The sequence below is a fragment of the Emys orbicularis genome, chromosome 7 (genome assembly GCF_028017835.1).
Source record: "Emys orbicularis isolate rEmyOrb1 chromosome 7, rEmyOrb1.hap1, whole genome shotgun sequence".
NCBI lineage: Eukaryota > Metazoa > Chordata > Testudines > Emydidae > Emys > Emys orbicularis.
The window spans coordinates 106,520,205-106,543,330 of record NC_088689.1 but is presented as its reverse complement, the minus strand read 5'-3'; the positions used below and the strand labels follow the sequence as shown (position 1 = coordinate 106,543,330).

Genomic DNA, 23,126 nt, shown 5'->3' with positions numbered 1-23,126 from the left:
TGTTTGCAGGATCCTTGGGGTCCCTGGCAGACATCCCACAGGTAACCAGATTCCTTCAAGCAGTCCGATTAGCCATATCAGCAGTCAGGCCATTCTTCCTGAAAAGCCATCCCTTTGAACCTTTGACTTCTGTGTCAGCCTTTTATTTATCCATTAAGACTTGTTTCCTAGTAGCTGTCACATCCTCCAGGTGAGTGTTGGAGCGGGCAGCCTTATCTATACAGTAGCCTTATTGTGTGTTCCATGAGGACCAGGTAGTGCTCAGGACAACAGATTCCTTTCTTCCTAAGGAATATTCCTCCTTCCACACTTTCCAAGAGGTTATGCTTCCTTCATTCTGTCCAAAACCACAACATCCAACTGAAAAAGCATGACACACTTTAGATGTCAGAAAAGCATTGAAAATCTATCTCAAATGTACAGAATCCATGAAAAATTGGGCTCTCTCTTCATGCCCTTCCACCCAAAATACCAGGGACTCAGAGCTTCTAAAGTCTTCCATCACTAGATGTTTTAGACTATGTATTTTGAAAGCCTACAGATCATCAGAGGTTCCTGTCCTAGAAGGGATCAAGGCACACTCTCTACAAGATCCTTAGTAACCTCATGTGCAGAACAAGCAAGTGCATCCATTTTGGAAATTTGCAAAGCAGCCGCTTGATCTACAGCTAACACCTTCATTAAGCACTACAAGGTGGACTTTCTATCTTCTGCAAAAGCCTCCTTTAGCAGGAAGGTGCCGCAGGTGGTGGCACAGAAATAATATAGACTTTTGAGCAAGCTTACAAAAAGGAGAATACTTCTTTCCTACTGAACTTTTCTTTCATAATCCTCCCTACATCTGTTCACTGCTTGCTACTTCCCAGACATCCAGAATTGTAGGAGATGCTGAGCCACAGAAAGGAAAGTTTTTTACCAATCATTTACTTTCTGCTAGCAGTGTCTCGCACAATTCTAGTCATCCTGAGTGACTTATGAGTCAAGTGTCAAATATTGAGTGGAATCATTGCCATGTGGCCATATTCCTGCATCTAATGTACATAGTTAATATCTTTGGAATATGTGTTAGCAAAGTTATGCCAGTTTTACAGCTTGGGAATAAGTAATGTGGTAGAAAACGGGAGCAGAGGAGGCCATGCAATACCAAAAAGCTGATCCGCCTCTGTGAACTGCCGAGAAAGGAAAACAGACCAGACAGCTAGAATTGTGGGAGACACTGCTAGCAGAAAGGAAATTATCACTAAGAAATTCTTAATCAGTCTCCAAACATATTAAGGAGGTATCTTGTTTACTCTCCAAGGACCATTCTTATGATATGTGTGCATAGGCGCTGACTTTTGGTTTTGCTGGCGGGTGCCCCACCCTGGCTCTGCCCCCTCTCCCGAGGGCCTGCCCCTGCTCCCCACCTCCTGGTAGCTCTGTCTAGCCCCTGCCCCAACCCACTCACTCAAAGCGGCAAAGGAGGTTTCCCCTCCTCAGTGTAGGTAGGGTTGCCTAGTGATTAAGGCACAGGCCTGGGGCTCAGATGTTCTGGGTTTGATTCTCTGCTTTACCATAGACTCCCTGCTTAGCCTTGGGAAAGTCACTTCACCTCTGGGTGCCCTAGATCCCACCTTCCAAATGGGGCTAATACTTCCCTGCCTCCTAGGCTAAATCCATTCATGCCTGTGTGATGATGGGGGCAATGGAGCTATCAAGGTTTTGGCATTCAAAACATCCCCGGCAATGAGTTCCACAGGTTGACTGCGTGTTCTGTGAAGAAATACTTCCTTTTGTTTGTTTCCTATCAGCTCTGAGACACCTGAATCTGTATTTCCTGTAAATACAAATGTTATCACCTTTTTCCAATGGCAATGTGTTTTCTTTTCCTATTAAGTTACTCAGTAATTAGAAATAAAGTCTTAAATATTGTAATCTATTTATACAATGCATTTGATATTTCTCCTGCACAAATGAAAACACACTCCAGTTTAAGGTACTAAAGGTGTAAAGATTCAAAACATAAAAAACAAATGTAAAAATCACTGATCTAAAAGCCTGTTTTAGCCTCTGGAAACAGTTGAGTTTTATAATGTAATATAGAAATCCCTAGGACTGGTTTATGGCTCTCAACCCCCAGGATGCTTATTTTCATATCATGATCCACCCCATACACAGAAAATATTTACAATTCCAAGTAAGAGATTCCCACTGTCAATACAAGGTCTGCCTCTTCAGATTATCGACAGTGCCAAGAGTTTTAACAAATGATTGACAGTAGTGGCAGCCCACCTGAGAAATTAGGGAATACAGGTGCACCCATACCTCGACGATTGGCTCATCTGAGGGAAGTCACTGCAGCAAGTGGGGGCTCCATGTATCAGATCCTTCATTAGATCCTTCATCTCTTTATCAGATTGGGCCTAAAGATCAACATGGCAAAAATCATTCCTGGCACCAGCTAACCTTAACCTTGTACTAGATTCCACAACAGCAACTTGGACACCCACACATGACAATGCTGGCCAAAAAATAGTAGTCTCCAGCACATGTGCTCTAGGAGTGGAATACATATAGGCAACACATTTTGAAGAACCACAGTTACTGTAAAGCAAGTAGCTGTTCTTTCTATTAACTACAAGACTGATTAAATGGAACCTAACTGCAGTAAGTTCTGTTAAGATTTCTTTTCTTCCTAAACTTCAAACTGCTAGAATTTCCGTGACATAGCTGTGCAGGTGATCAGATGTGTTCTACTTTTACCTAAATATCCTTAGCCTATATGTTATACATTCTATCTGTACAGCAATAAGGGGTCTTAGAAGTTAGTGGAACTATACATGCAGTATACATTTTTTCATGGCAAAAGGAGACTTTTACTAGAATTTATGAGCAAACAGCCACTTTGGTCAGCAAAAGTGGATATATGTTGTGCCTGTGTCACACTGAATGGCAACTACTTGAGTCCTGGTGCTCTACAGCCTGAAGAAATTGCAGCTAACAAAAAACATTTGTGAGGACATTATACCTCACCTACTGAGATGATGTTTCACCCCCACTTCATCTTACCATCCCCTGATTCTGTGAGGGGTTGCCAGGTTTCTTGTGGATAGGGTGGGAAATAATCATCCAGGCATTGGAAGTAGGCATTTAAAGCATAAGGGACTGGGGGAGTACACCCAGTTGTCCTCTGAAGAGGAGACCAAGTTATTGGAGGTGAGACCTGCAACCCAAGAACACAACCCGTTTGGTGTCTGTTGGAGGAGTTATTTGGGGATTGGCAAGTTAGTGCAGTGTAGCCGGGTGGATAAGGCCTCAGTAGTATGGAAATATGCAATAAGCTTCCAAGCTTTTGAATGTTAAATGAGCTCAAATTCCAAACCTACTGAGACTTCTACAAACTTTGTGTTAAAAGTCCCAAGGCCCTGATTCACCCAGTGCAGGAACGGAGGGGCGGCAGTTTGCACCTTCTGAATTCTGGGGCTGCTGAGTGGCCAGTTTGCCCCCTTGTGCAGGTTGAGGCAACCCTGAGTGCTGCCCTGAGTTGCCTCCTGGTTGCAATGGGCCATCTTGCTGCAGTGTAGAATTGCTGGCCCTTCCCTTTCTCTCTCTCCTGCCCACCGCTTACACTGTGAGTAGTCTGCAGTGGACCCATGTGGATGTTTGGGGCCCCTTTATATTGGCACAGCTGGCACAAAGGGGCTACTGGGCAACCATGGATTGGTCCCCAAGAGTGAATGTGAACTGTATACATTGACTGTGAGATATAGCTATTGAGTTGCTACATTATCAGTATCCAACCCACTGTTTGTATAATGATTTAGGTTACCATGAATATGAAAGATGATACAGTGTTTCCAACCAAATCTGATTTTATGTTATATTTGTGCTTACTAGTATATTTGCTTTTTTAAATAGATTAGTCCAGCAATAACAATCTTTGTAACTGACAAACTGGGGAAGAAGTTTGTAGAGCCGCCACCATTTGATCTAACAAAAAGTTACTTAGATTCAAATTCAACAATCCCACTAATCTTTGTGCTGTCTCCAGGAGCTGATCCCATGTCTAGTAAGTATTCACTATGGGATATTTTCCTTACTAAATCTTTGAATCAGTGACAGATAAAGACCTGTCAAAATGTCTGGTTTTTCAGATTAAGAGCCTGATTCTCCTCCTCTTTGCACCTTATAGACTCATTTGCACCTGTGCCAAATAGGTGTAAAATGCTACCAAATCAGACTGGTAGAATTTTGTCTTGCAGAATAAAAGGGATATGATTTTAAAATCAAACAGTTTGATGCATTGTGACAAAATTCTTATTGAAATAATATATAATTGTTTTGCACTTTCAGATTTTAACAAAATAGTAGTATCGTTCTTTTTTTATATCAACTATAAAGCAATCTTTTTAACTAATAAATGCTAAAAGATTGCATGTTTCCTCCAAGGTCTCTTGAAATTTGCAAATGACAAAAACATGGTTGGAAATAAGTTTCAAGCCATCTCGCTGGGACAGGGACAAGGACCTATAGCTACAAAAATGATTAGAGAAGGAATGGAAGAAGGGACTTGGGTTTGTTTACAGAATTGTCATCTTGCTGTCTCCTGGATGCCGATGCTAGAGAAAATCTGTGAAGAATTTAATAATGACACCTGCCATCCATTCTTCAGACTTTGGCTTACCAGTTATCCATCTCCCAAGGTACTTTTATTCCCAGTGGACCTAATTACACATTTAATGATAGTGTTCTGTAATAAACTATTTTGTATTCCATGATAGGATAACCACACTGCAATTTTGGCTTGGATTTTCAAACTTGTACACACAAAGTGGGTGTACATTTAAAAAAAAATCTCTCTCTAATTAAAGGATTGTTGTGAATATACATATATGATCAAAATACATATTAATACAATATATCAAAATATATATTAGAACAGAATGTAGACATGCTCTTCTCATGACGAAACAATGGTGTTTTGGTGTTTTCTGCCATATAGATATGTTTTATTATCCACAAATACCTTCGTTGTTTTTAAGAGAAGAAAGTTCCTGAAGTCTATTTAATTTTCCTCTATATCCAGGTCCAGATTTTTGCTGTAGACTATTTTTGGAACAAATCCTGATGAAACACTCTGTATCGCAGAAATGTACTATTTTTAGTGAAAGCACAGCTCCTTGCTTTCATCTAATAGTGTAAATATCAACATTTTCAAATTTGAATTTTAAAATACATAATTAAAAGGTTTTATTTATATATATATATATAAATAATAATTATAATTGTTAAATTGATTATGTTGTACCATACATTTGCTTAGTGCTCTGCAAACATTTTAAGGCATATTTTTTCCTCTGAGAAGCCTACAAGCTAGGGCTTTGTACCCGCAAACACATAGTTATTGGGAAGGAGGAGAAGGTAGAAAATATTCTTGGAAAAAGCAGATCTTAAGGAGGATTTGAAGGAAGAGAGAAGAGGCTCTTGGTGGATTAGATCAGAAAGACTGTTCCAGGTGTAGGAGGAAGCAATGATAAAAGGTGTAAAAATGAGAGAGGGAGCATACAAAGGGAACAGTAATGTGAGAGGATACATAATTTCATCAACAAAGGACAATTTTTTTAATGATATTAGAAAATATAAAAATACAGAGCAGGCTTTTAAACATTTTTGGCATGAATGTAAATCTGCTGAACAGAAGTGACTGTATTTTGATTGTGGATACACATTCACATAACTTTTATTGCTGTCCATGAGAGGTTGCACACCTGCATCCAAGGGCTGAATTTAGCCCAGGTATATTTAATTTATAGGACTTTGAACATCAAGAAATTATTTAAAAAATACAAATATATTTATACTTTTATAGAAATATCTCACTTTATTGGGTTTTTTTGCCATCACCATACTCTCCTGTTGCAGTGTTGCTATTTATTTTGTCTAGTTTCCCGTAACCATTCTGCAGAATGGAGTAAAGATGACAAATGAATCACCTACAGGTCTCCGGTTAAATCTACTTCAGTCTTATCTCTCAGATCCAGTTTCTGATCCCACTTTCTTCTCTGGGTGCCCTGGAAAGGAGCAGGTAAGTTGCTCATTCTTTGACATTTTTGACATATTTATTTACTCATTGTTATGTCCAGTGAAGGTTCTAATCTAAAGCGTTCCCTAAAGTTATGAGCTAATGTTTGCACAGAGAGTGAATAAAATACTTCACACATGGTTATAGCTTAAATGAACATTTTGTCAGATAGAAATCCCCACACTGGTTACACTGCAATAACATTAGCCCAACTTGGTTGATTCCTACAACAGTGGCAATTATGGGTCCCCAGACAGAGAACAACTCCGCTGGGCTCTGCCCATAAAATATGGTTCTGAAATGAAATCCCCAACCAATCCTATCCTTGTGAGAATGGGGCATGAATGAGGCATGCTTCACCATACCACTCATTTTAGCCCGTAGTCCACTCCTTCCAGCTCTTTACATGGGTTTGTGATAAGATATGTCCTCAGTGTGCACTATTAGCACAGAGGACTTTTCTTCCTATAGAGCTGCAATAGGTAAATGGAAACTGAAGAAAACAATGAAATAAGTTCCTTCCAGGCAGAACTTGAGAAAACAAACATCAGGGTCCCTCTAGCCCATTAGTGAGACACACCTGCTAAACAAGTAGCAGTGAGGGAGGTGGAGGTCAGACCTAGCTATGGTACTATTCTGAGGCATGGGAATGTTCCAGGGCAAAGATATAAAAAGGGTGTGGCACTCCAGAGGCCTCAGTTCCCTCCAACTTCAACCAGCTGAACGGAGATAGAGCTCCTCCAGAATTCTACCAGATCCATATATTTTGTAATTATTTGGTTATAATTAGACTGGTTTGTCAGTGTTCGTATAGTGCTAGATTTAATTTAGAAATAAGTTCTTCAGTGCTGGGGAAAAAAAGATGACAAGCTGAAGACCAAAAAGCTCGGATTTAAGAGGTACGTCTCATGCCTAGCTGTGTTTCTGGTGGCCAAAACACATGCATGGTGTTTATCATATTTGGTCGAAAGACATTCACCTTCAAAATACTTGATTTGCTCAACCTTCATGACATGAGCCCAGAAGGAAAGACAGAACAGGCTTCAGACTATCTTACTCCAGGAAACTCTGTCAGCAAAATTGCCTGGAACCAAGAGAGAGCAAGCCTCTAGCAAATCTTAGAAGCTAGCATTGGCTCCAAGCAAGTCTGGAAGAAAGAAAGTTAAATATTTGTCTTTGGTGCTGTGCACTAAGGAATCTAGAAGTGTGAAGCACCCAAAGATCAAGACTGCTCAACAGACTGTGGGATCGAACTCTGTTTCTAGAGCAATCCACAAGAAAAGGACAAGGCTGTAATAGTGAGCACAAAGACTCCATCCTTGTTGGTGTTGGCCTCTTTTTATCAAGAACCAATCTGTGAGAAAGGTCCATCCGATCCAGTGCTATTTAAAGAACCTTCCCCAAGTGATGATTCTCTGTCTAAAACCAGAAGATGCTCTTCGGAGCTGATTGTTTCAGATCCGAAAGAGCCGGATTCGAGAGAGAAGATGAAAAAACCTGTTATGAAGGTTTAAAATAAGGATCTGACTACTGAGAATTTGCAGTCTGGTTCCAGTGCGGAATCACAATGGTTGGTGGTTATAGCACAGATTCATCAATCGGATCTGTCTCCTTCTCAGTCGGTAATGAATCCATGTGTCAGTTGAATAAGAACTGAAGATTTTACTGGATAGATAGATATCCTTCAGAGAAGAGAAGGTAGATTGAAGAAGTTAGGATTTTTCCCATACATACACCACTTAAGACTCCTTCTGGGTCTCCAGAAAGAGGTTTTTCTGTATTATATTTTATTCAGCCTAGCAGGTTATTATCTCCACTTCCCTCAGGACTGAGAATGGCTTGAGATCAGACAACGGATCCAAAGAAGAAATTGAAATCAAGCTCAGTCAATTTAAGCAAGCTCAGTCATTTCTCCCAGATCTGTAGGGCAGAGAGATTTTCAGCCAGATCAGAGTATGGGGCTTTGGCCAGATTGTCAGGCTTCACTTTGGTTTATGTCAGTGGTGGGCAACCTGCAGCCCATCAGGGCAAGCCGCTGGCGGGCCACCAGACTGTTTGTTTACATTTGCATGGCCTCCTGCAGCTCCCAGTGGCCGTGGTTTGCCATTCCTGGCCACTGGGAGCTGCAGGAAGCGGTGGCCAGGTCCGCGCCGCTTCCCACAGCTCCCATTGGCCGGGAACGGCGAACCGTGGCCACTGGGAGCTGCGGGCAGCCGTACAAATGTAAACAAACGATCTGGCGGCCCACCAGCGGCTTTCCCTGATGGGCCACAGGTTGCCCACCACTGGTTTATGTGGTCTCACTGGCCTTCTCCTGTACCTTTTCAAGATATTCCTAGATATAGTAATTGCCAACTCGATACTGAGGACATTCAAGCATCAGACCCAAAGGATATGGATTTGATAGTACATCAGAGTCCTGATAGATCGTTTACAGTTGTAGGAGACATTTTATCTGAGGAAGAAGAATTGCTAGAGATCCAAGAGTCCCATCCAGACTCTGAACTTTACTTCTCCAGACAGAAGTGTAGGGGTGATTGCTACTTCATCACATTCAGATGATGTGGTGCTCTTCCAAGGACATTAGAGATTCCCTTGATTTCTGTTGAGAAATCTTCACATTTTAGAAGCAGCAACTAGACAAATCCTTTATTGGAAGGATTATCTCAACCAGTTTTAAGCAATTTGGAATGACCCTCATAGCTCAGCTTATGTTAAAAAAGGCTAATGACCTTTACCTGTTTTCCCAGGAGGGAAATGTTGTGTTTCGTATCTCCGTTCTCCTAATTCATTGATAGTAGAGGCTGCACTGCACAGATGAAAGCATGCTCAGACTTATTTTATCCCCTCTGATAAGGAAGGGAAAAGACTGGATGTTTTCCTCAGCCACTTCAGATATGAGAATAGGTGAACCATTAAGCTGTAATTGCAAGATATCAGTGTCATCTTGTCAGGAAAAATGTTGTGATTCATGAATACTCTCCCTGAGGAGCAAAGGAGGTTATCAAATGTTCTTTTGGTAGAAGGACAGAATGTTGCTATCAGTTAAGAACTTTTTATTGTTGGTTTCCATGTATGATGTAGATCCATCTACAGCTCTAATTACTTATATATTGGAGTACTTATTATATCTTAAAAGAGTGGATCTCTCTTTGTCATCAGTCAAAGTTCAGATCTCAACAATCTCAGCATACCATGTCTCTGGGCATAGTAAATTGGTTTTTATTCATAATGTAGTCAAAAGATTCTTGAAAGGTCTTAATAATCTATTTCCACAGTTAGAGAGCCTATATCATCTTGGGATTTAGTGCTTAGACTAAGTGCAACATCTGTTTGAATCTCTGGGGAGCTGTACAATACCCTATTTATACATTAAGACAGTCATCTTGATAGCGATCACTTCAGCAAGGTGCATAAGTGAATTACAAGCGCCGATGGCACACCCACTATTTACTGTTTTTAATAAAGATAAAATAATACTCTGTACATAACCAAGATTCTTACTGAAAGTTCTGTTAGATTTTAATAAACCTCCATCTGTAATGTTACCATTTTTTCCCCCCAAACCTCACTCAAGGTGGGGAGGCTAGATAACATCTACTAGATGTTAGAAGGGCTTTAGCTTTCTACTTAGATAAAACTAACCATTTTAGGCAATCTCCCAATTCGTTTATCTCTTATGAAAAAAGGAATAAAAGGAGCGCGGTCACTGTACATACTCTTTCAAGATAGATTAGTTTATGTATTAAGGATGTTTATAAGCTGATGGGTCTCCCTCTTCTTGAAGGAGTTAGAGCTCATTCTACTAGATGAAAAGCAGCTGCTATGGCATTCTCTGGACATATTCCTTAATAGAAATATGCTGAGCAGTAACATGGAGTACAGTCCACACTTACTAAGCACCAGACATTAGGCTTAGAATCTAGATCAGATGCAAAATTTGGCAAGGAAGTTTTGCAGTCTTTTTTTAATTAGGACTCCATATTCCCACCATCCTGGGTCTGAGTTACTGCTTGTTAGTCTATCCCATGAATAGGAATATGCAGAGGACACTCAAGGAAGAAATGAAGGTTATTTACCTGTAACCAGAATTCTTTGAGATAGACTGCATATTCATGCTTTCTGCCCACCTTTCACCTCTGCCTCTGAGTCCTTCTTATCAAAAGATCTGGGGTTGCAGAGGAAGGAACTGAGGCAGCTGTAGTGCTATGCCCCTTTTATAACCTTGCCCAGGAACATTCTATGTTCATTGAGGAGAGAGGCAAGAGAGACATGTGAGGCTCCAACAAACACTGCTAGATACAATTCTACCATTCATGCTGCACCAGTCAGAGTGGGAGTATGCAGAGTCCATCTCTAAGAACTCCTGTTACAGGTAAGTAACCTTCATTTCCTTAGTTAATAAATAATAGTCCAGTCCTGCAAATCCTTAACTCAGTGTAGTGCACACATCCCCAAGTAGTCCCGTGGCTTCAATGTTACTACTCAGCGGTGTAAACATTATACCTACTAGTCAGGGATTGCAGAAATAGGCTTCAACATGTTAACTGTCAACTCCATATTGTTATTTAGTTATCTAATAACATTTTTTTTAAAAAACCCTCATGCTAGTCATAGTCTAATACTTTTATCCAAAAACAGAGAATTTAAAATGTTGATAAAATGTTTTCCAAACGGCTTTTGTTGTTTCAGCCATCTGCATAAATTAAAGACCATATGCAGCCATGCCAATTAATACTTTTTGTTGTTGTTTTCTTAAAGACATGGGAAAAACTGCTCTTTGGAGTTTGCTTTTTTCATGCTCTTGTTCAGGAGAGAAAGAAGTTTGGCCCTCTTGGTTGGAATATCCCATATGGATTTAATGAATCAGACTTGCGAATCAGTATCAGACAGCTGCAGGTAAAATCTTTATTTACTGTTGCTTCCACAGTACAGAAATGGCTGTGTTAAATGCTCAAACACACAATCATAAACAAGTTTCCACAACTTTAGTTCAGGTTTCTGTTGCTATTGAGACAAAGATAAATAACCCAGACCATATTATATTTATAAAAATATGAAATTCTTGATTAGATTGAGATAAATTTTCTAAAAAAAAATTCACAGAGCCATTTGGAACTCAGTATAACAGAGTTAAAACTATATTCCAAAGGAAGTCTCACTATCGAGTAGATACTATCAAACCAGTAGATACCATCAAGCTGCTCACTGCTCTTAGTCAAAGGAAATTTTGATACACAGCCAGTGGCCAGGGCTGTCCTGTCTGACTAGCTCTATAGCACTCCTGAGAATATTTTAGCAATTGACCAATCTAGACAAGAGTCAAGAGAATTTAGGGTGGGAATTACAAATGTTGAGTTTGAGCTGCTGAAAAAAACTAATGATGAGTCACTGAAAGAGACAAACGTTTTGAAGGTTAAAAGCAAGATACTCTGAGCATCCAAGGAGACTTGGTAAAAGAAAGAAACATGCCTTTGCTAGAAAAATCAGGCTACAGAAGATACACAATTTTAAATACTGTAAGAATGATTGGATGATTTGTTAATCCTTGGACAAATCTTTAGGTCTCTGCCCAGATCTTACTCAGGTAAAACTCCCATTAACCTCAGATGGGAATTTTACCTGAGTGAAGACTTCAGAGTTTGAATTTGCTGCTGCACTGGGGAAGAACATTTACTACAGCTCTGTATGAGTTAGAGCAGGGGTAGGCAACCTATGGCACGCGTGCTGAAGGCTGCACACGAGGTGATTTTCAGTGGCACTCACACTGCCCTGGTCCTGGCCACCGGTCCGGGGGGCTCTGCATTTTAATTTAATTTTAAATGAAGCTTCTTAAAAATTTTAAAACCTTATTTACTTTACATACAACAATAGTTTAGTTATTTATTATAGATTTATAGAAAGAGACCTTCTAAAAACATTAAAATGTATTACTGGCTTGCGAAACATTAAATTAGAGTGAATAAATGAAGACTCGGCACACCACTTCTGAAAGGTTGCCGACCTCTGAGTTAGAGCATACTCTTCTCTCCACACTGTGTGCCACTCTTGCTCTGTGGGCCTCTCCATGGAAGGGTATGTTGGGTTTGTGGCCCCATCTCCGCTTCTTTCCTATTTAATAATAAAAGGCAGATCACACTGTTTCTCTAATTAACTATAGGATTTGATTTACAAGCCTCATTGGGATTCAAGGTGGTGAAGTGTCTTAGATTCATTGTTTTCTTTGTTTCAGTTGTTCATAAATGAATATGACCATGTTCCATTTGAAGCTATATCTTACCTTACGGGTGAATGTAACTATGGAGGACGAGTGACAGATGATTGGGACAGACGTTTACTAATGACTATGCTGGATGATTTTTATAATCCAGCTATAATTGAAAACCCACGGTTCACCTTTTCTCCCAGTGGCAACTACTATGCACCACCAAAAGGCACCTATGAGGACTACATTGAATTTATTAAGGTAATTTGGTTTCTTTGTACAATGGAAGCTCACGTAATATTTGGTCTAATTGCATTAGTGAATATTGCAAAAGGAAAATATTTTCAGTGATGTGTGATTTTTAATTTGATATTCCATTAATGTTAAAAAATTACTTCTGCATGAATGTAACAAATTCATTTTCTAATATTAAAATGCTGGAACATCTAGAACAATAATATTTAGCTCTTAGGATCTTAAATTGTATTACAAAATAATAATTCTCTCTGTACCTCACATCACTGAAATACAGCCACTTCTGGGGTAGAGCACAGAAGCTGTAGAGCAGTCCACCATTAATTTTGCATAGGAAGTAAAGAATACTACATCTAATTGAAATCTCAAGGGAATTTAGGCAGATCAAATATAATTACTTTTAGTTGGAATTTGGCAGAACATTTTATATAAATTCATGGTGGTTAAGTCCATTAATGGCTATTAGCCAGGATGGGTAAGGAATGGTGTTCCTGGCCTCTGTTTGTCAGAGGATGGAGATGGATGGCAGGAGAGAGATCACTTGATCATTGCCTGTTAGGTCCACTCCCTCTGGGGCACCTGGCATTGGCCACTGTCGGTAGACAGGATACTGGGCTAGATGGACCTTTGGTCTGACCCGGTATGGCCATTCTTATGTTCTTATGTAACATTGGGGATAGCACTCCTGCTTTTGCAGAAAGTGCCTTAAGATATTTATTGAGCTCTAAGTCATGCATTGCTTCAGTACGGTCCCAGGGAGAAGAATCCTATAACATTGAATCACAAATGTTACTCCCTGCTGCGCTAGGTGTTTTCTGAGACGTCTCCTTTCTAAGCACTGACCTCACCAGACTCTCCTTAGACTGTGAAATCTGACAGGATCAAACCACAAAGTGATCTGGGTGAAATATCGGGCGGTAATTTCATTGAGAGGATCTACTCCTTAGAACCCTGCATCAAATCTTGCTGTCTTGCATTGAGGCCAGGAGTTGGTTTTCTAGCAACAAGCTTCTGGAATTATGAATTGTGCAGAAGATGGATAACCCAGAAATAAGAAAGGGAAACAGTTTACCCAGATCCTATTGGTCATGCATGGGGCTGTAATTTTTTTTCTTGGTAGTTTATGTAGGATTCACAGATCAACAAAAAATTCAAAAGTTAGTGGTAAAGCCTTGAGAGGTTACAAACATGATACATGAAGCAGACAAGGGTCCTGGGTCTGAGCCTCTCAACATTTAAAAATAATGTTTTTGTGTGTGCTTCATTTTTCATTTGATGCCCATCCTCTTTCCTTTCCTTGGCTCCCTTGCAGGTATGTTGTGATCTAAAGTGCTTTGTGATTTGAAACACCCTAGACTTTGTTGCACTCCAGAGTGTGTACAACTTAATGAGGAGATCAGCAGGTAGATAATAGGGCCTGGTATAAAGACTAGAAAGCCATTGTCAAGGGATTCACTATTTGTGAGGTCATGGTTCTAGGCCTAATCCAGTCTCCCCTGAAGCTAATGGAACCTTTCCATCAATAAGCTTAAGATCAGGCCCTTAATGAACTGATTTATCTAATGAAATGTATTGCTTACTTAATATGTTTTGCCATAGAATCTTCCATTTAGTCAACAGCCAGAGGTGTTTGGGTTGCATGAAAATGTGGATATTTCAAAGGATCTCCAGCAAACAAAAGTCCTCTTTGAATCTCTGATACTAACACAAGGAGGAGGCACGCAGGGAGGCTCTTCAGGAGGTGGGGACAGCACTCTGTATGAAATTGCTGATGATATTCTCATTAAGGTAATGTAGAAAGACAAACAGCATAATAATTGATTAGAATAACAAATACTCCGACCATTACCTGGCCAGCTTAATGTTCTTCCTTGAGATTTTCATTTGCAAAATGGTAATGGGCAACTGGACAGATGATTGGGCCACAAAGGAACCTGTGACCACAGGAATGCCTTCTTCACCTCCTTTTGGGATTGCAACAATGCAGTTGCAACAACACACTTTCTCAGCAGCAAATACTATTACTGAGCAACTTGTAGCTCTACTCTCTCCACTGACTCCCCTAGAACATTGCATTAAGTTTAAGTTCTTGGTTCTTATTTTCAAAGCACTAAATGGCCTGGGCTCAGGACACCTAAAAGACTTTTCCACAAGGACCATGACCACCTTTGACACCTCCACTCCTCAGAAATAATGGAATTGTGCACCTCCAGGGCAAAGCTAGTGTATGCAGGAGATAGGGCTCTTTTGGGGTCTAGCCCCATGCTGTGCCATGTTCCTCACTCTCCATAAGAACTACACCAAATCTTACCAAGTTCCATTCCAAACATAAGATCATTTATTCCTTAAGAAAAATACACATTAACTTACTCAGAAAACAAACAAAAACTCTCACAGATCTCATGCTCATGGGACGGGAGTGGAATAGAAAGTTAACCCTGTCCAATTAACCTAAATCTCCTTGTTTGCTAGGAAGTACTCAGATACCATGGTGATGGGCATGGCATAATAACCTGAATAGAATAGTGATTTTTTAAAAATAAAACATTGACTTCGTAGTATGGTTCTCTCTTTCTCTCCCTATCCCTGTGCTACATCTCTGATTCCTAAGTTTCATTTTGCATTGGGAAAAACTCAGAGGGGAGCATTAAGCTGTCCAACACAAAGTGAAAGTGAAGCACTTATCAGACTGTGGGGAGTCCACAGCCATATATAAAGTGGGGGGAAGTGTCGAGCAGCTAACAATAGAAGGGAGAGAAATCAGAGCAAATAACTTGGGGGAAAAGTCAATTCAATATTGCAAGCAACTTCGCAATCGTTAAAACATTTACATTTATTTTTACATTTTCAATTATGTTCAAGATATTTTTATTGACCAACCAATATTCAATAGGGTGTTTTACTGAATATCAGTCATTCACCATGGAGCTTATGTGGTTGCTTTGGGTCTCTTTGCTTTTAATATCTCTTTGAAACCATTATAAATTAAAATGTGCACTTATCAAAATGTGTCCAAATATATTGACATTTGCAGCTTCCAAATGATTTTGACATTGAGGCTTCCCTACATAAGTATCCTGTGAGATATGAGGAGAGTATGAACACCGTGTTGGTGCAAGAAATGGAGAGGTTTAACAAGTAAGGGAATTAATTAATTTAATTCAAATGTACTTTCAATCAACCCATTCACAGCAGATCCCTTTTCTGCCAGGCATTCAGTGTGGTCTCTTTATAGACTCTATTTTGAAGAGCCTTTTTTTTTTTTTTTTTTTTTGCTTCAATTCTAATCGCCTGCAGTAGTGTCTGCATTTCTGCATTCCCAGCACTTTTCCTTTATTAGGCGAGGCAGAATATAGGTTGGATTTAAGGAAAAATATCTAAATGGCAAATAAATTGGAGGATAAGGTATGCAATGGGAGGGAGGGTCCAAAGAAAAGTTTGGTAATAGGTTATTTGCAGGGTTGTGCTTGTATTGCTTTATTTTTCACTTCCATTTCTTTATTCCGTCCATCCTCTTCTTTCTGGTCTCATTGTTCCTGTGCTTGTATCATTTTCTTTTTTCCTCCTTTATGTATATTTCTCTCTTTTTTTATTATTTTCTCACCTACTCCTATCTGTGCCCCATCACTTTCCTTCTCTCTTCCCTGATCGCCCCTTTCTTCCTATACCCTCACGTCCACTCTTTTTGCTGTCAACTATAATCCTCCACTCTTTTTTTTCCCCTTTGGTCCCCAGTCTCCATCCCACTTTGCCCAAATTCCTATTTTTTTCTCCTGTTTTGTCTCCATCTGCTCCCTATTTCTTCCTGACACCCTTATTTTTCTCCTTCTTGACCTTCCCCCCCGCCCATCTTTCCTCCTCTGCCCCATAATTCTCTCACAAAGCACTCCTATAATTCTATCTGATCCCTTAATTCACTCTCCAAGCTCCCCTTATTTCTCTCACTCTCCTTTTCTCCCCCTCTTTTGTTATCTGAAACCTGCCTCCCCCATCTACTCCATACACATATTGTACATTGTTCCAGCTAAGCACTGGAACACATTGCCTATGGAGGATGTAGAATCTCCATCACTGGAGGTTTTTAAGAACAGGTTAGACAAACATCCATCAGTAATGGTCTAGTTATTACTTAATCCTGCCTTGAGTGCAAGGGACTGGACTAGATGACCTACTGAGGTCCCTTCCAGTCCTACACTTCTGTGATTCTATTATTTTTAGGGTTCTGGTTTTAATTTCTTGCCAGGACAGTATAGGCAAGAGACTATGAAATTCAAAGTAATGCATAAAACAAAATGCCCCATTAGGTCTTCAACTATTTTAGCAGAAATATTTTATTTTACATAAACAGAAAGAGATAAACTTATACAGCTGCCATTGGACCATTATTTCCCCAAGAATATTCACTGCATAGTGTTCTATTTTTTTTTAAGCTAGAGGTGTACTTTGCACTGGAGCATTGGATCTCCCCATGAATTTTCCCAAAGATTGGGGGATTCCAGATCAGGAATTTTGACTTAGCCCATTAAAGTGACAGAGGCAAGCTGCAAAGTCTGACTTTGGATCCAGGGGTGCTTGGATCTAGGTTCTGGTTTTCTACTCAACTATTTTTAACCAGATGAAAATAATTAGAATTTCTATATCACCTTCCATCTAGACATCTCAGGCACTGTACAGTTCATAATGAGTAAGGTTAAGAGTTTATCATGGATATTTTTAGTAAAAGTCATGGACAGGTCACGGACAATAAACCGAAATTCATGGAAGACTGCAACCTGTCTGTGACTTTTACTAAAAATACCCTGTGGGGGGACTAACAGGAGGAGCCTCACTGGGGGCTACTCAGGCTCCTGCAGCAGCCGCTGCAGCCCCAGTGGCTGATCCTGTGGCGGCAGCCGCTGCTCTGGCCCTGGGGGCTGACCCAGCCCCAGCCACTGCTCCGGCTGCTTCTCCTGTGGCGAGGGCTGACTGACTGCTGCTCCAGTCCCGGGATGCTGCTCTGGCTCCGGATGCTGACCACTGACTGCTGCTCCAGTCCTACCTCTGCTCCTGGTCGGGGGCTGACAGCTGCTCCAGTCCTGCCACTGTGGCTGGGTGAAGCCAAAGAAGTCATGGAGGGCCGTTAAAGTCACGGAATCTATGACCTCCATGACAGACTCCTATCCTTAATAACGAGTTAAACCTCACAGAACCCTTTGAAGCCAGGAAGATGGGATGGAGAAAATGAGACAGAAATTAACAGATTTGTCTCAGGCCACAGATAAGCAGAAGAAAAGGTCTGTTAAACGGCAACAGTATGCGCACAATCTTTAATTTTGCAAATATGGCAAATTGTGAATGAGGAAAACCTGGTTATGCACTTGTTTCATAGCCATCACAATAATGTAATATTATTTCTTGAGATGATGATTTCATATCTGACAAATCATGTCAAAACTGTTTTATTTCAGTGACAGTTCTGTGATATTTTCTTTAATTCTAGTTTACTCCGAACTATACGTATTACCTTAATAAATCTGAAAAAGGCCATTAAAGGACTGGTTGTTATGGATTCTGAGCTGGAGGCCCTGAGTGGCAGTCTGCTTGTTGGAAAAGTTGCCGAGAACTGGGCTAACCGTTCATACCCAAGTCTTAAACCATTGGGAAGCTATATCCTAGATTTTCTAGCGAGGCTGAAATTCTTGCAGGTAAAGCAAGAGGGACTGTGTTACTAATAATTCTGTTTGATTTAAAATTAAAGGATGATTTGGACATGGGTTGGTAAAAATTGACTGTTTATATCTAGACTTTCTAAACAAGGTTGTATAGAATATGGCTACATTTTTTGTGGAAAACTGCAAATACTACCTAGGCCTATACTGAATAGCAAAGATGCTTGAAAGTATCTCTCTCTTCCTCCTCCCAGGACTGGTATGAGTTAGGAAAGCCCAGTGTTTTTTGGCTATCAGGATTCTATTTTACTCAAGCTTTTTTAACTGGAGCCATGCAGAACTATGCCAGGAAGTACACTATTCCCATTGACCTGCTGGGATACGAATTTCAGGTATGGATAAGTGATAAAAATATATTTTCCTAATATGGGTCCTGATGTTTCCATGAGATATACTAGGTGGACCCTGTGCCTGATTGGATGGGCTCACTTGCACATATCTCACTGCAGGATTGAGACCTTGATTAGCAATGGCATTGTACATCTGCAACCATGTTTTCCACTTTATAGCTGTAAAGGAATGCTATTAAAAGTATATTCCTCATTACACTTAATCATCTAATTAGGAAAACAAATCACTTGATAAACTTGAGTGTTCTAAGTATGATGATAAAGGATAATTAACAGTCACATAGAAAGCTGCCATCTTAACAGTTGATGATGTAAAGTAGTACTGAAAGAAGAGGCTTCACTATTTTATCCTGATTTGGGGTTGCTCTCTGGAAGATTGGCTTGTAGAGCTAATAGCTCTAAAACAAAACTACCGTGGAAATGTATTAACATGTATTTCCTTTTAGGTTATTCCTAAGGATACATCTGATGCTGCACCAGAAGATGGTGTTTATATCTATGGATTATTTTTAGATGGAGCTCGCTGGGACAGGACCAAGTCAGTAATTAAAATTTTAAAATAAATGTTTAACTTTCTTATTTGCTCATATTAGATTTACTCCATGAGATATTGACAAGAAAACACACAATGAATCTGCTATACTGTAGTATTGGGAATGTTGCAATGTGCTTACTTATAATAAAAATGGAGTTTTCTTTCATGAAATTGCCCTTCTACATGAGTCACAGAACCATTCAAAGCAGTAAGGCCAAGATTTTCAAAAGTGACTAGTGATTCCTGTTGCATCATTTTTCAGGTGCCCAATTTGAGACACCTCAGAGGGACTTGATTTTTTGAAAAAGGGTTTCAGGGGCTATGTCTCTCGCATGTGAATAGTGTAGTGTTTCCTCTCCAAACCTACAGCACTTACTATGTGAGTACAGAATGAATTTTTTACATCAGGTCCCCAGTGTATGAACAGCCCTCCTAGTCCCAATCACAGAGCAGCTGGTGGAGCCCTGACCTATCCCTTTGCTGCAGCTGACCTGGCCATCCTCAGGGTGAGTCACCTAGCGCACAGGCAGCTAAGATGAAGATAAGCACCAATTCACATCTTGGTCCCACACAAGAAAAGGGCAGGATTTGGCCCACTATGGTTTAACTGTTTGTATAGTCATTCAAATATGGTACTTGCTACTTTGTAAGGTTTCTAAATAGATGGGAAAGGGTACAGGCCCTAACAGCCCTCAAAGTGAATATTTTAAAAGGGGCCTAGGGAAAATCTCAGATAATTTTTTTCCCAGTGCAGTGAAGCAGTGCATTTTGGAAAAAAAAAATTCAGAACTAATGTGCAGAGTAGTTGGAACTAATTACCAGACAATCAGAAAAGTGCACATTGCAAATAGGACCGTGTTTTCAGCCAACTTCAACTGGTCTGCAATTTTGCATGCCTGATGTACATTAGGGCAGGCCTACACTACCACTTAAGTCGATGTAACTTACTTTGCTCAGGGGTGTGAAAAAGACACCCCCCTGAGAAAAGCAAATTACAGCGACGTAAGTGCTGTCCACACTGGTGCTGTTGGTGGGAAATGCTCTCCCACCGACATAGCTTCTGCCTCTCACAGAGGTGGAGTAATTATGCTGATGGGAGAGTGCTCTCCCATTGGCATAGAGGGTCTTCACCAGATGTAGCTGCACCGATGTAGCACTTCTAGTGTAGACTTGCCTTCAGTGTATACAAATTTCACACCCAAGCATCCAGCTCCTCAATTTGTGCTGATAAAGCAGCTATATACCCACTTCTGCTTGTACAATTGTTTACACACATAAAAGTGGCTGCATAAAATCAAAATCTACAGTGGGTTTTAAATTTTCATCATACTGTTACAAGATAATGGACACTTTTAAAGGTAATGTAGTTCAGCAAGTAAAACTGCATGTTTTATTCCAAGAGTTTAAACAGCAAAGGTCAGAGCACAGTATGACTTTTTATTTGTTATTTCCTAATCCTATCCCTGGTATGGGATTATGAGAGAAATGTTTTTGATATCTGATGATTTTACTGGACCCTTTGAGGAAGGTAAAGACAGGGAAGTCCTCTAGCTCTGTTCTGCATCCCCCTCCTCTCTTCTTTTATTTCATTCTCGCTCTTGTTTATCTTTTTCTCTCTCTCTTCTTCTCATTCTTCCCTTGTTACATCTTTTCAGTTTGCGTCCATTGTCTGTATTTGTCCTGACATTTCTCTTTCTCTTCCCCTTCCTTTCATCTCCATTCCCCTTTCTCATCCCAACCCTTCCTACCCAACAAAGTAAAATACAAAAATATCTCTTTTAAAAATATACCGTTTATAAAATTATGTTTTAATAGTTGCTTTGTTTGTCTCACCAGGGGAATATTAGCTGAACAGCATCCCAAGTTGCTCTTTGACCCGATGCCAATCATTTGGATAAAACCAAGTAAGTAAAGTGATCTGGAACCAATGTTTCTTTGGATTCTAATGCAACAAGAGATTGCAGTAATGTATTTCTTTAATGTTGCAAAAAGACCAACCCTTCTCTCTCACCAAAAAATCCAAACGCACATAGGTCTCCATTCATCTGACGTGATCAATGGCTTGCCTGTCAAACATTGTGCCTTTTCACTGGCTGACCCAGTTTTTTATCTGAAATTTATCTGGTCTGTGCCTCTTTTCCCCCCAGAAAGGTTTATTCAGCATGTCTAGGACAAAGGAGGAGCTAATCAGATAGACATTTCATACAAAATGAATTTCGCTGCCTCCAAATTGGATCTGCATGTATTTTTTAGGCATAAACTAGCCTTGGCAAAAGAGAGCATGGTTGTTGAAATCTTGACTCCATAAAAATCAATGGAACATTTGCAATTGATTCAAATGGGGCCAGTATTTCACCCCATATGTGTTAAAATTAATGTTGCTCAAAGTATCAACTGCTGCAGAAATACTGTCCATAGATGGCTAAACACTGATAATGTTTTCTTCTGACTGACATCTACTATTGTTTTCCCCATCTGGTTCCTCCTTTCTTTGATCAGGAGCAATTATCCTAAAAAAAAACCTTAGATTTTTTCCCCCCAAACATTCCTAATGTTTCTCCACAGTGGTTTAGTTTCTACTTAGTTGTAACTAGCTGTGAGTCAGCCTCACAAAGTATTCCATTCTGTCCATTTACCCCTTCTATTGACATTGGAGGAGTCTGTTCACGGAAGGTGACTGATGTCAGAAGAACATGATTTAAGCCTTTGTGCAAGTTATGTGTAAACAGTCTGGGCACATTACAGTTCCTCCAGAGCTGTAGCCTCAGAACTCAAACAACTTGAATCATGATGAGGTTCTCGAGCTGCTGAATCAAAGTTGCCTTAGAGCCCTAATTTTATATGAAGAGCTCGTGCACTTACTAACATGTGCTAAACAATAACCCGACGGTATTTTAGACAAATGCTTTGATTTTTATACAACTATTTAGCTTTGAATACCTCTTTGAAAGATTTGAAAAGCAGGTCGTACAGGAAGGCATCTATTCCTGTAAGCAAACAATAGCAAACATACTGCCTCTAGTCTATTAGCCTATGTAAATTCTGTAAATTAATTTTTAAAAGAAAATCAGAGCAAGGAGCGACTTCTTTTTAAGTTTTGCTGGATGAAAATATTTTGTCAAATTTTTATTTAGCTTTAAAAATAAGTCAGAATGAATATTTTGATTTTTACATTAGATTAGATTATTTTCATTCATCTAGTACATCTACAGTATATAATTCATTCCTTTGTTTGTTCTTTTTTAAGCTAAAAAATCAGACATAAAGAAATCTAATGCCTATATTTGTCCACTCTACAAGACAAGTGAGCGTAAGGGAACCTTATCCACTACTGGACATTCTACTAATTTTGTCATAGCGCTATTGCTAGAGACTGATCAACTAGTCCAGCACTGGATCAAGCGAGGGGTTGCTCTGCTCTGCCAGCTGGATGACTAACCTGGAAGAATTCAGAGGCAAACCTCATTAGACACATCTTTCTTTTCCTTCCTTTACTGAGGAATTGATGCACACCGTATCAGAGAAACATCTTGATATATTTATATTTGGACGGATAAGGCTAATTTTTTTCGGATCTTGAAATGTTGCATTTAATAATTGTATGATGTTATTCCTATTTTTAAAATATATAATGATCTGGAGTGTTCATTTTATTATTTGGTAATATAGTGCCATGAGTAAGTAGCTAGATCTCTTTTGTCACTTATTAAAATATCATAAATGATATCTTGATGAAAAAAATGAAAATTGTATGAACTCCCATATGGGAAGCATTATAGTAGACAGCATTCAAGCACTGTAGGCCTGAACCACGAGAGTGCAAAGTCTGGATGTTCAGATCTGGTGTTTTGGTTTGGACCCATCTCTAATTTGTGTGCTGTCACACAGGTGGTGGTGGGAGAAATAGTTTACCTATGTGATAAAACTGAATTTAAGATGCACCTTTGTCTGCTTCACTTGCATACTTCCTAGCAATCCATCGTTACTTGGACTGCTTCTAATATTCTAAACT

The 23,126-nt window shown here is 39.7% G+C and overlaps 1 protein-coding gene across 1 annotated transcript in view; it reads left to right on the top strand.

Moving 5' to 3' along the window:
• Positions 1-22,552, top strand: part of DNAH12 (dynein axonemal heavy chain 12) — a 166,406-nt gene extending 143,854 nt beyond the window's left edge. Inside the window, exons 63-74 of the mRNA XM_065408714.1 lie at positions 3,898-4,048; positions 4,429-4,682; positions 5,924-6,064; positions 10,823-10,960; positions 12,294-12,527; positions 14,121-14,309; positions 15,556-15,659; positions 18,001-18,205; positions 18,424-18,561; positions 19,026-19,117; positions 20,951-21,018; positions 22,362-22,552. Of these exons, the coding sequence (XP_065264786.1) occupies positions 3,898-4,048; positions 4,429-4,682; positions 5,924-6,064; positions 10,823-10,960; positions 12,294-12,527; positions 14,121-14,309; positions 15,556-15,659; positions 18,001-18,205; positions 18,424-18,561; positions 19,026-19,117; positions 20,951-21,018; positions 22,362-22,552 (1,905 nt within the window). The remainder of the gene's footprint in view (positions 1-3,897; positions 4,049-4,428; positions 4,683-5,923; positions 6,065-10,822; positions 10,961-12,293; positions 12,528-14,120; positions 14,310-15,555; positions 15,660-18,000; positions 18,206-18,423; positions 18,562-19,025; positions 19,118-20,950; positions 21,019-22,361) is intronic.
• The last annotated feature ends 574 nt before the right edge of the window (positions 22,553-23,126 follow it).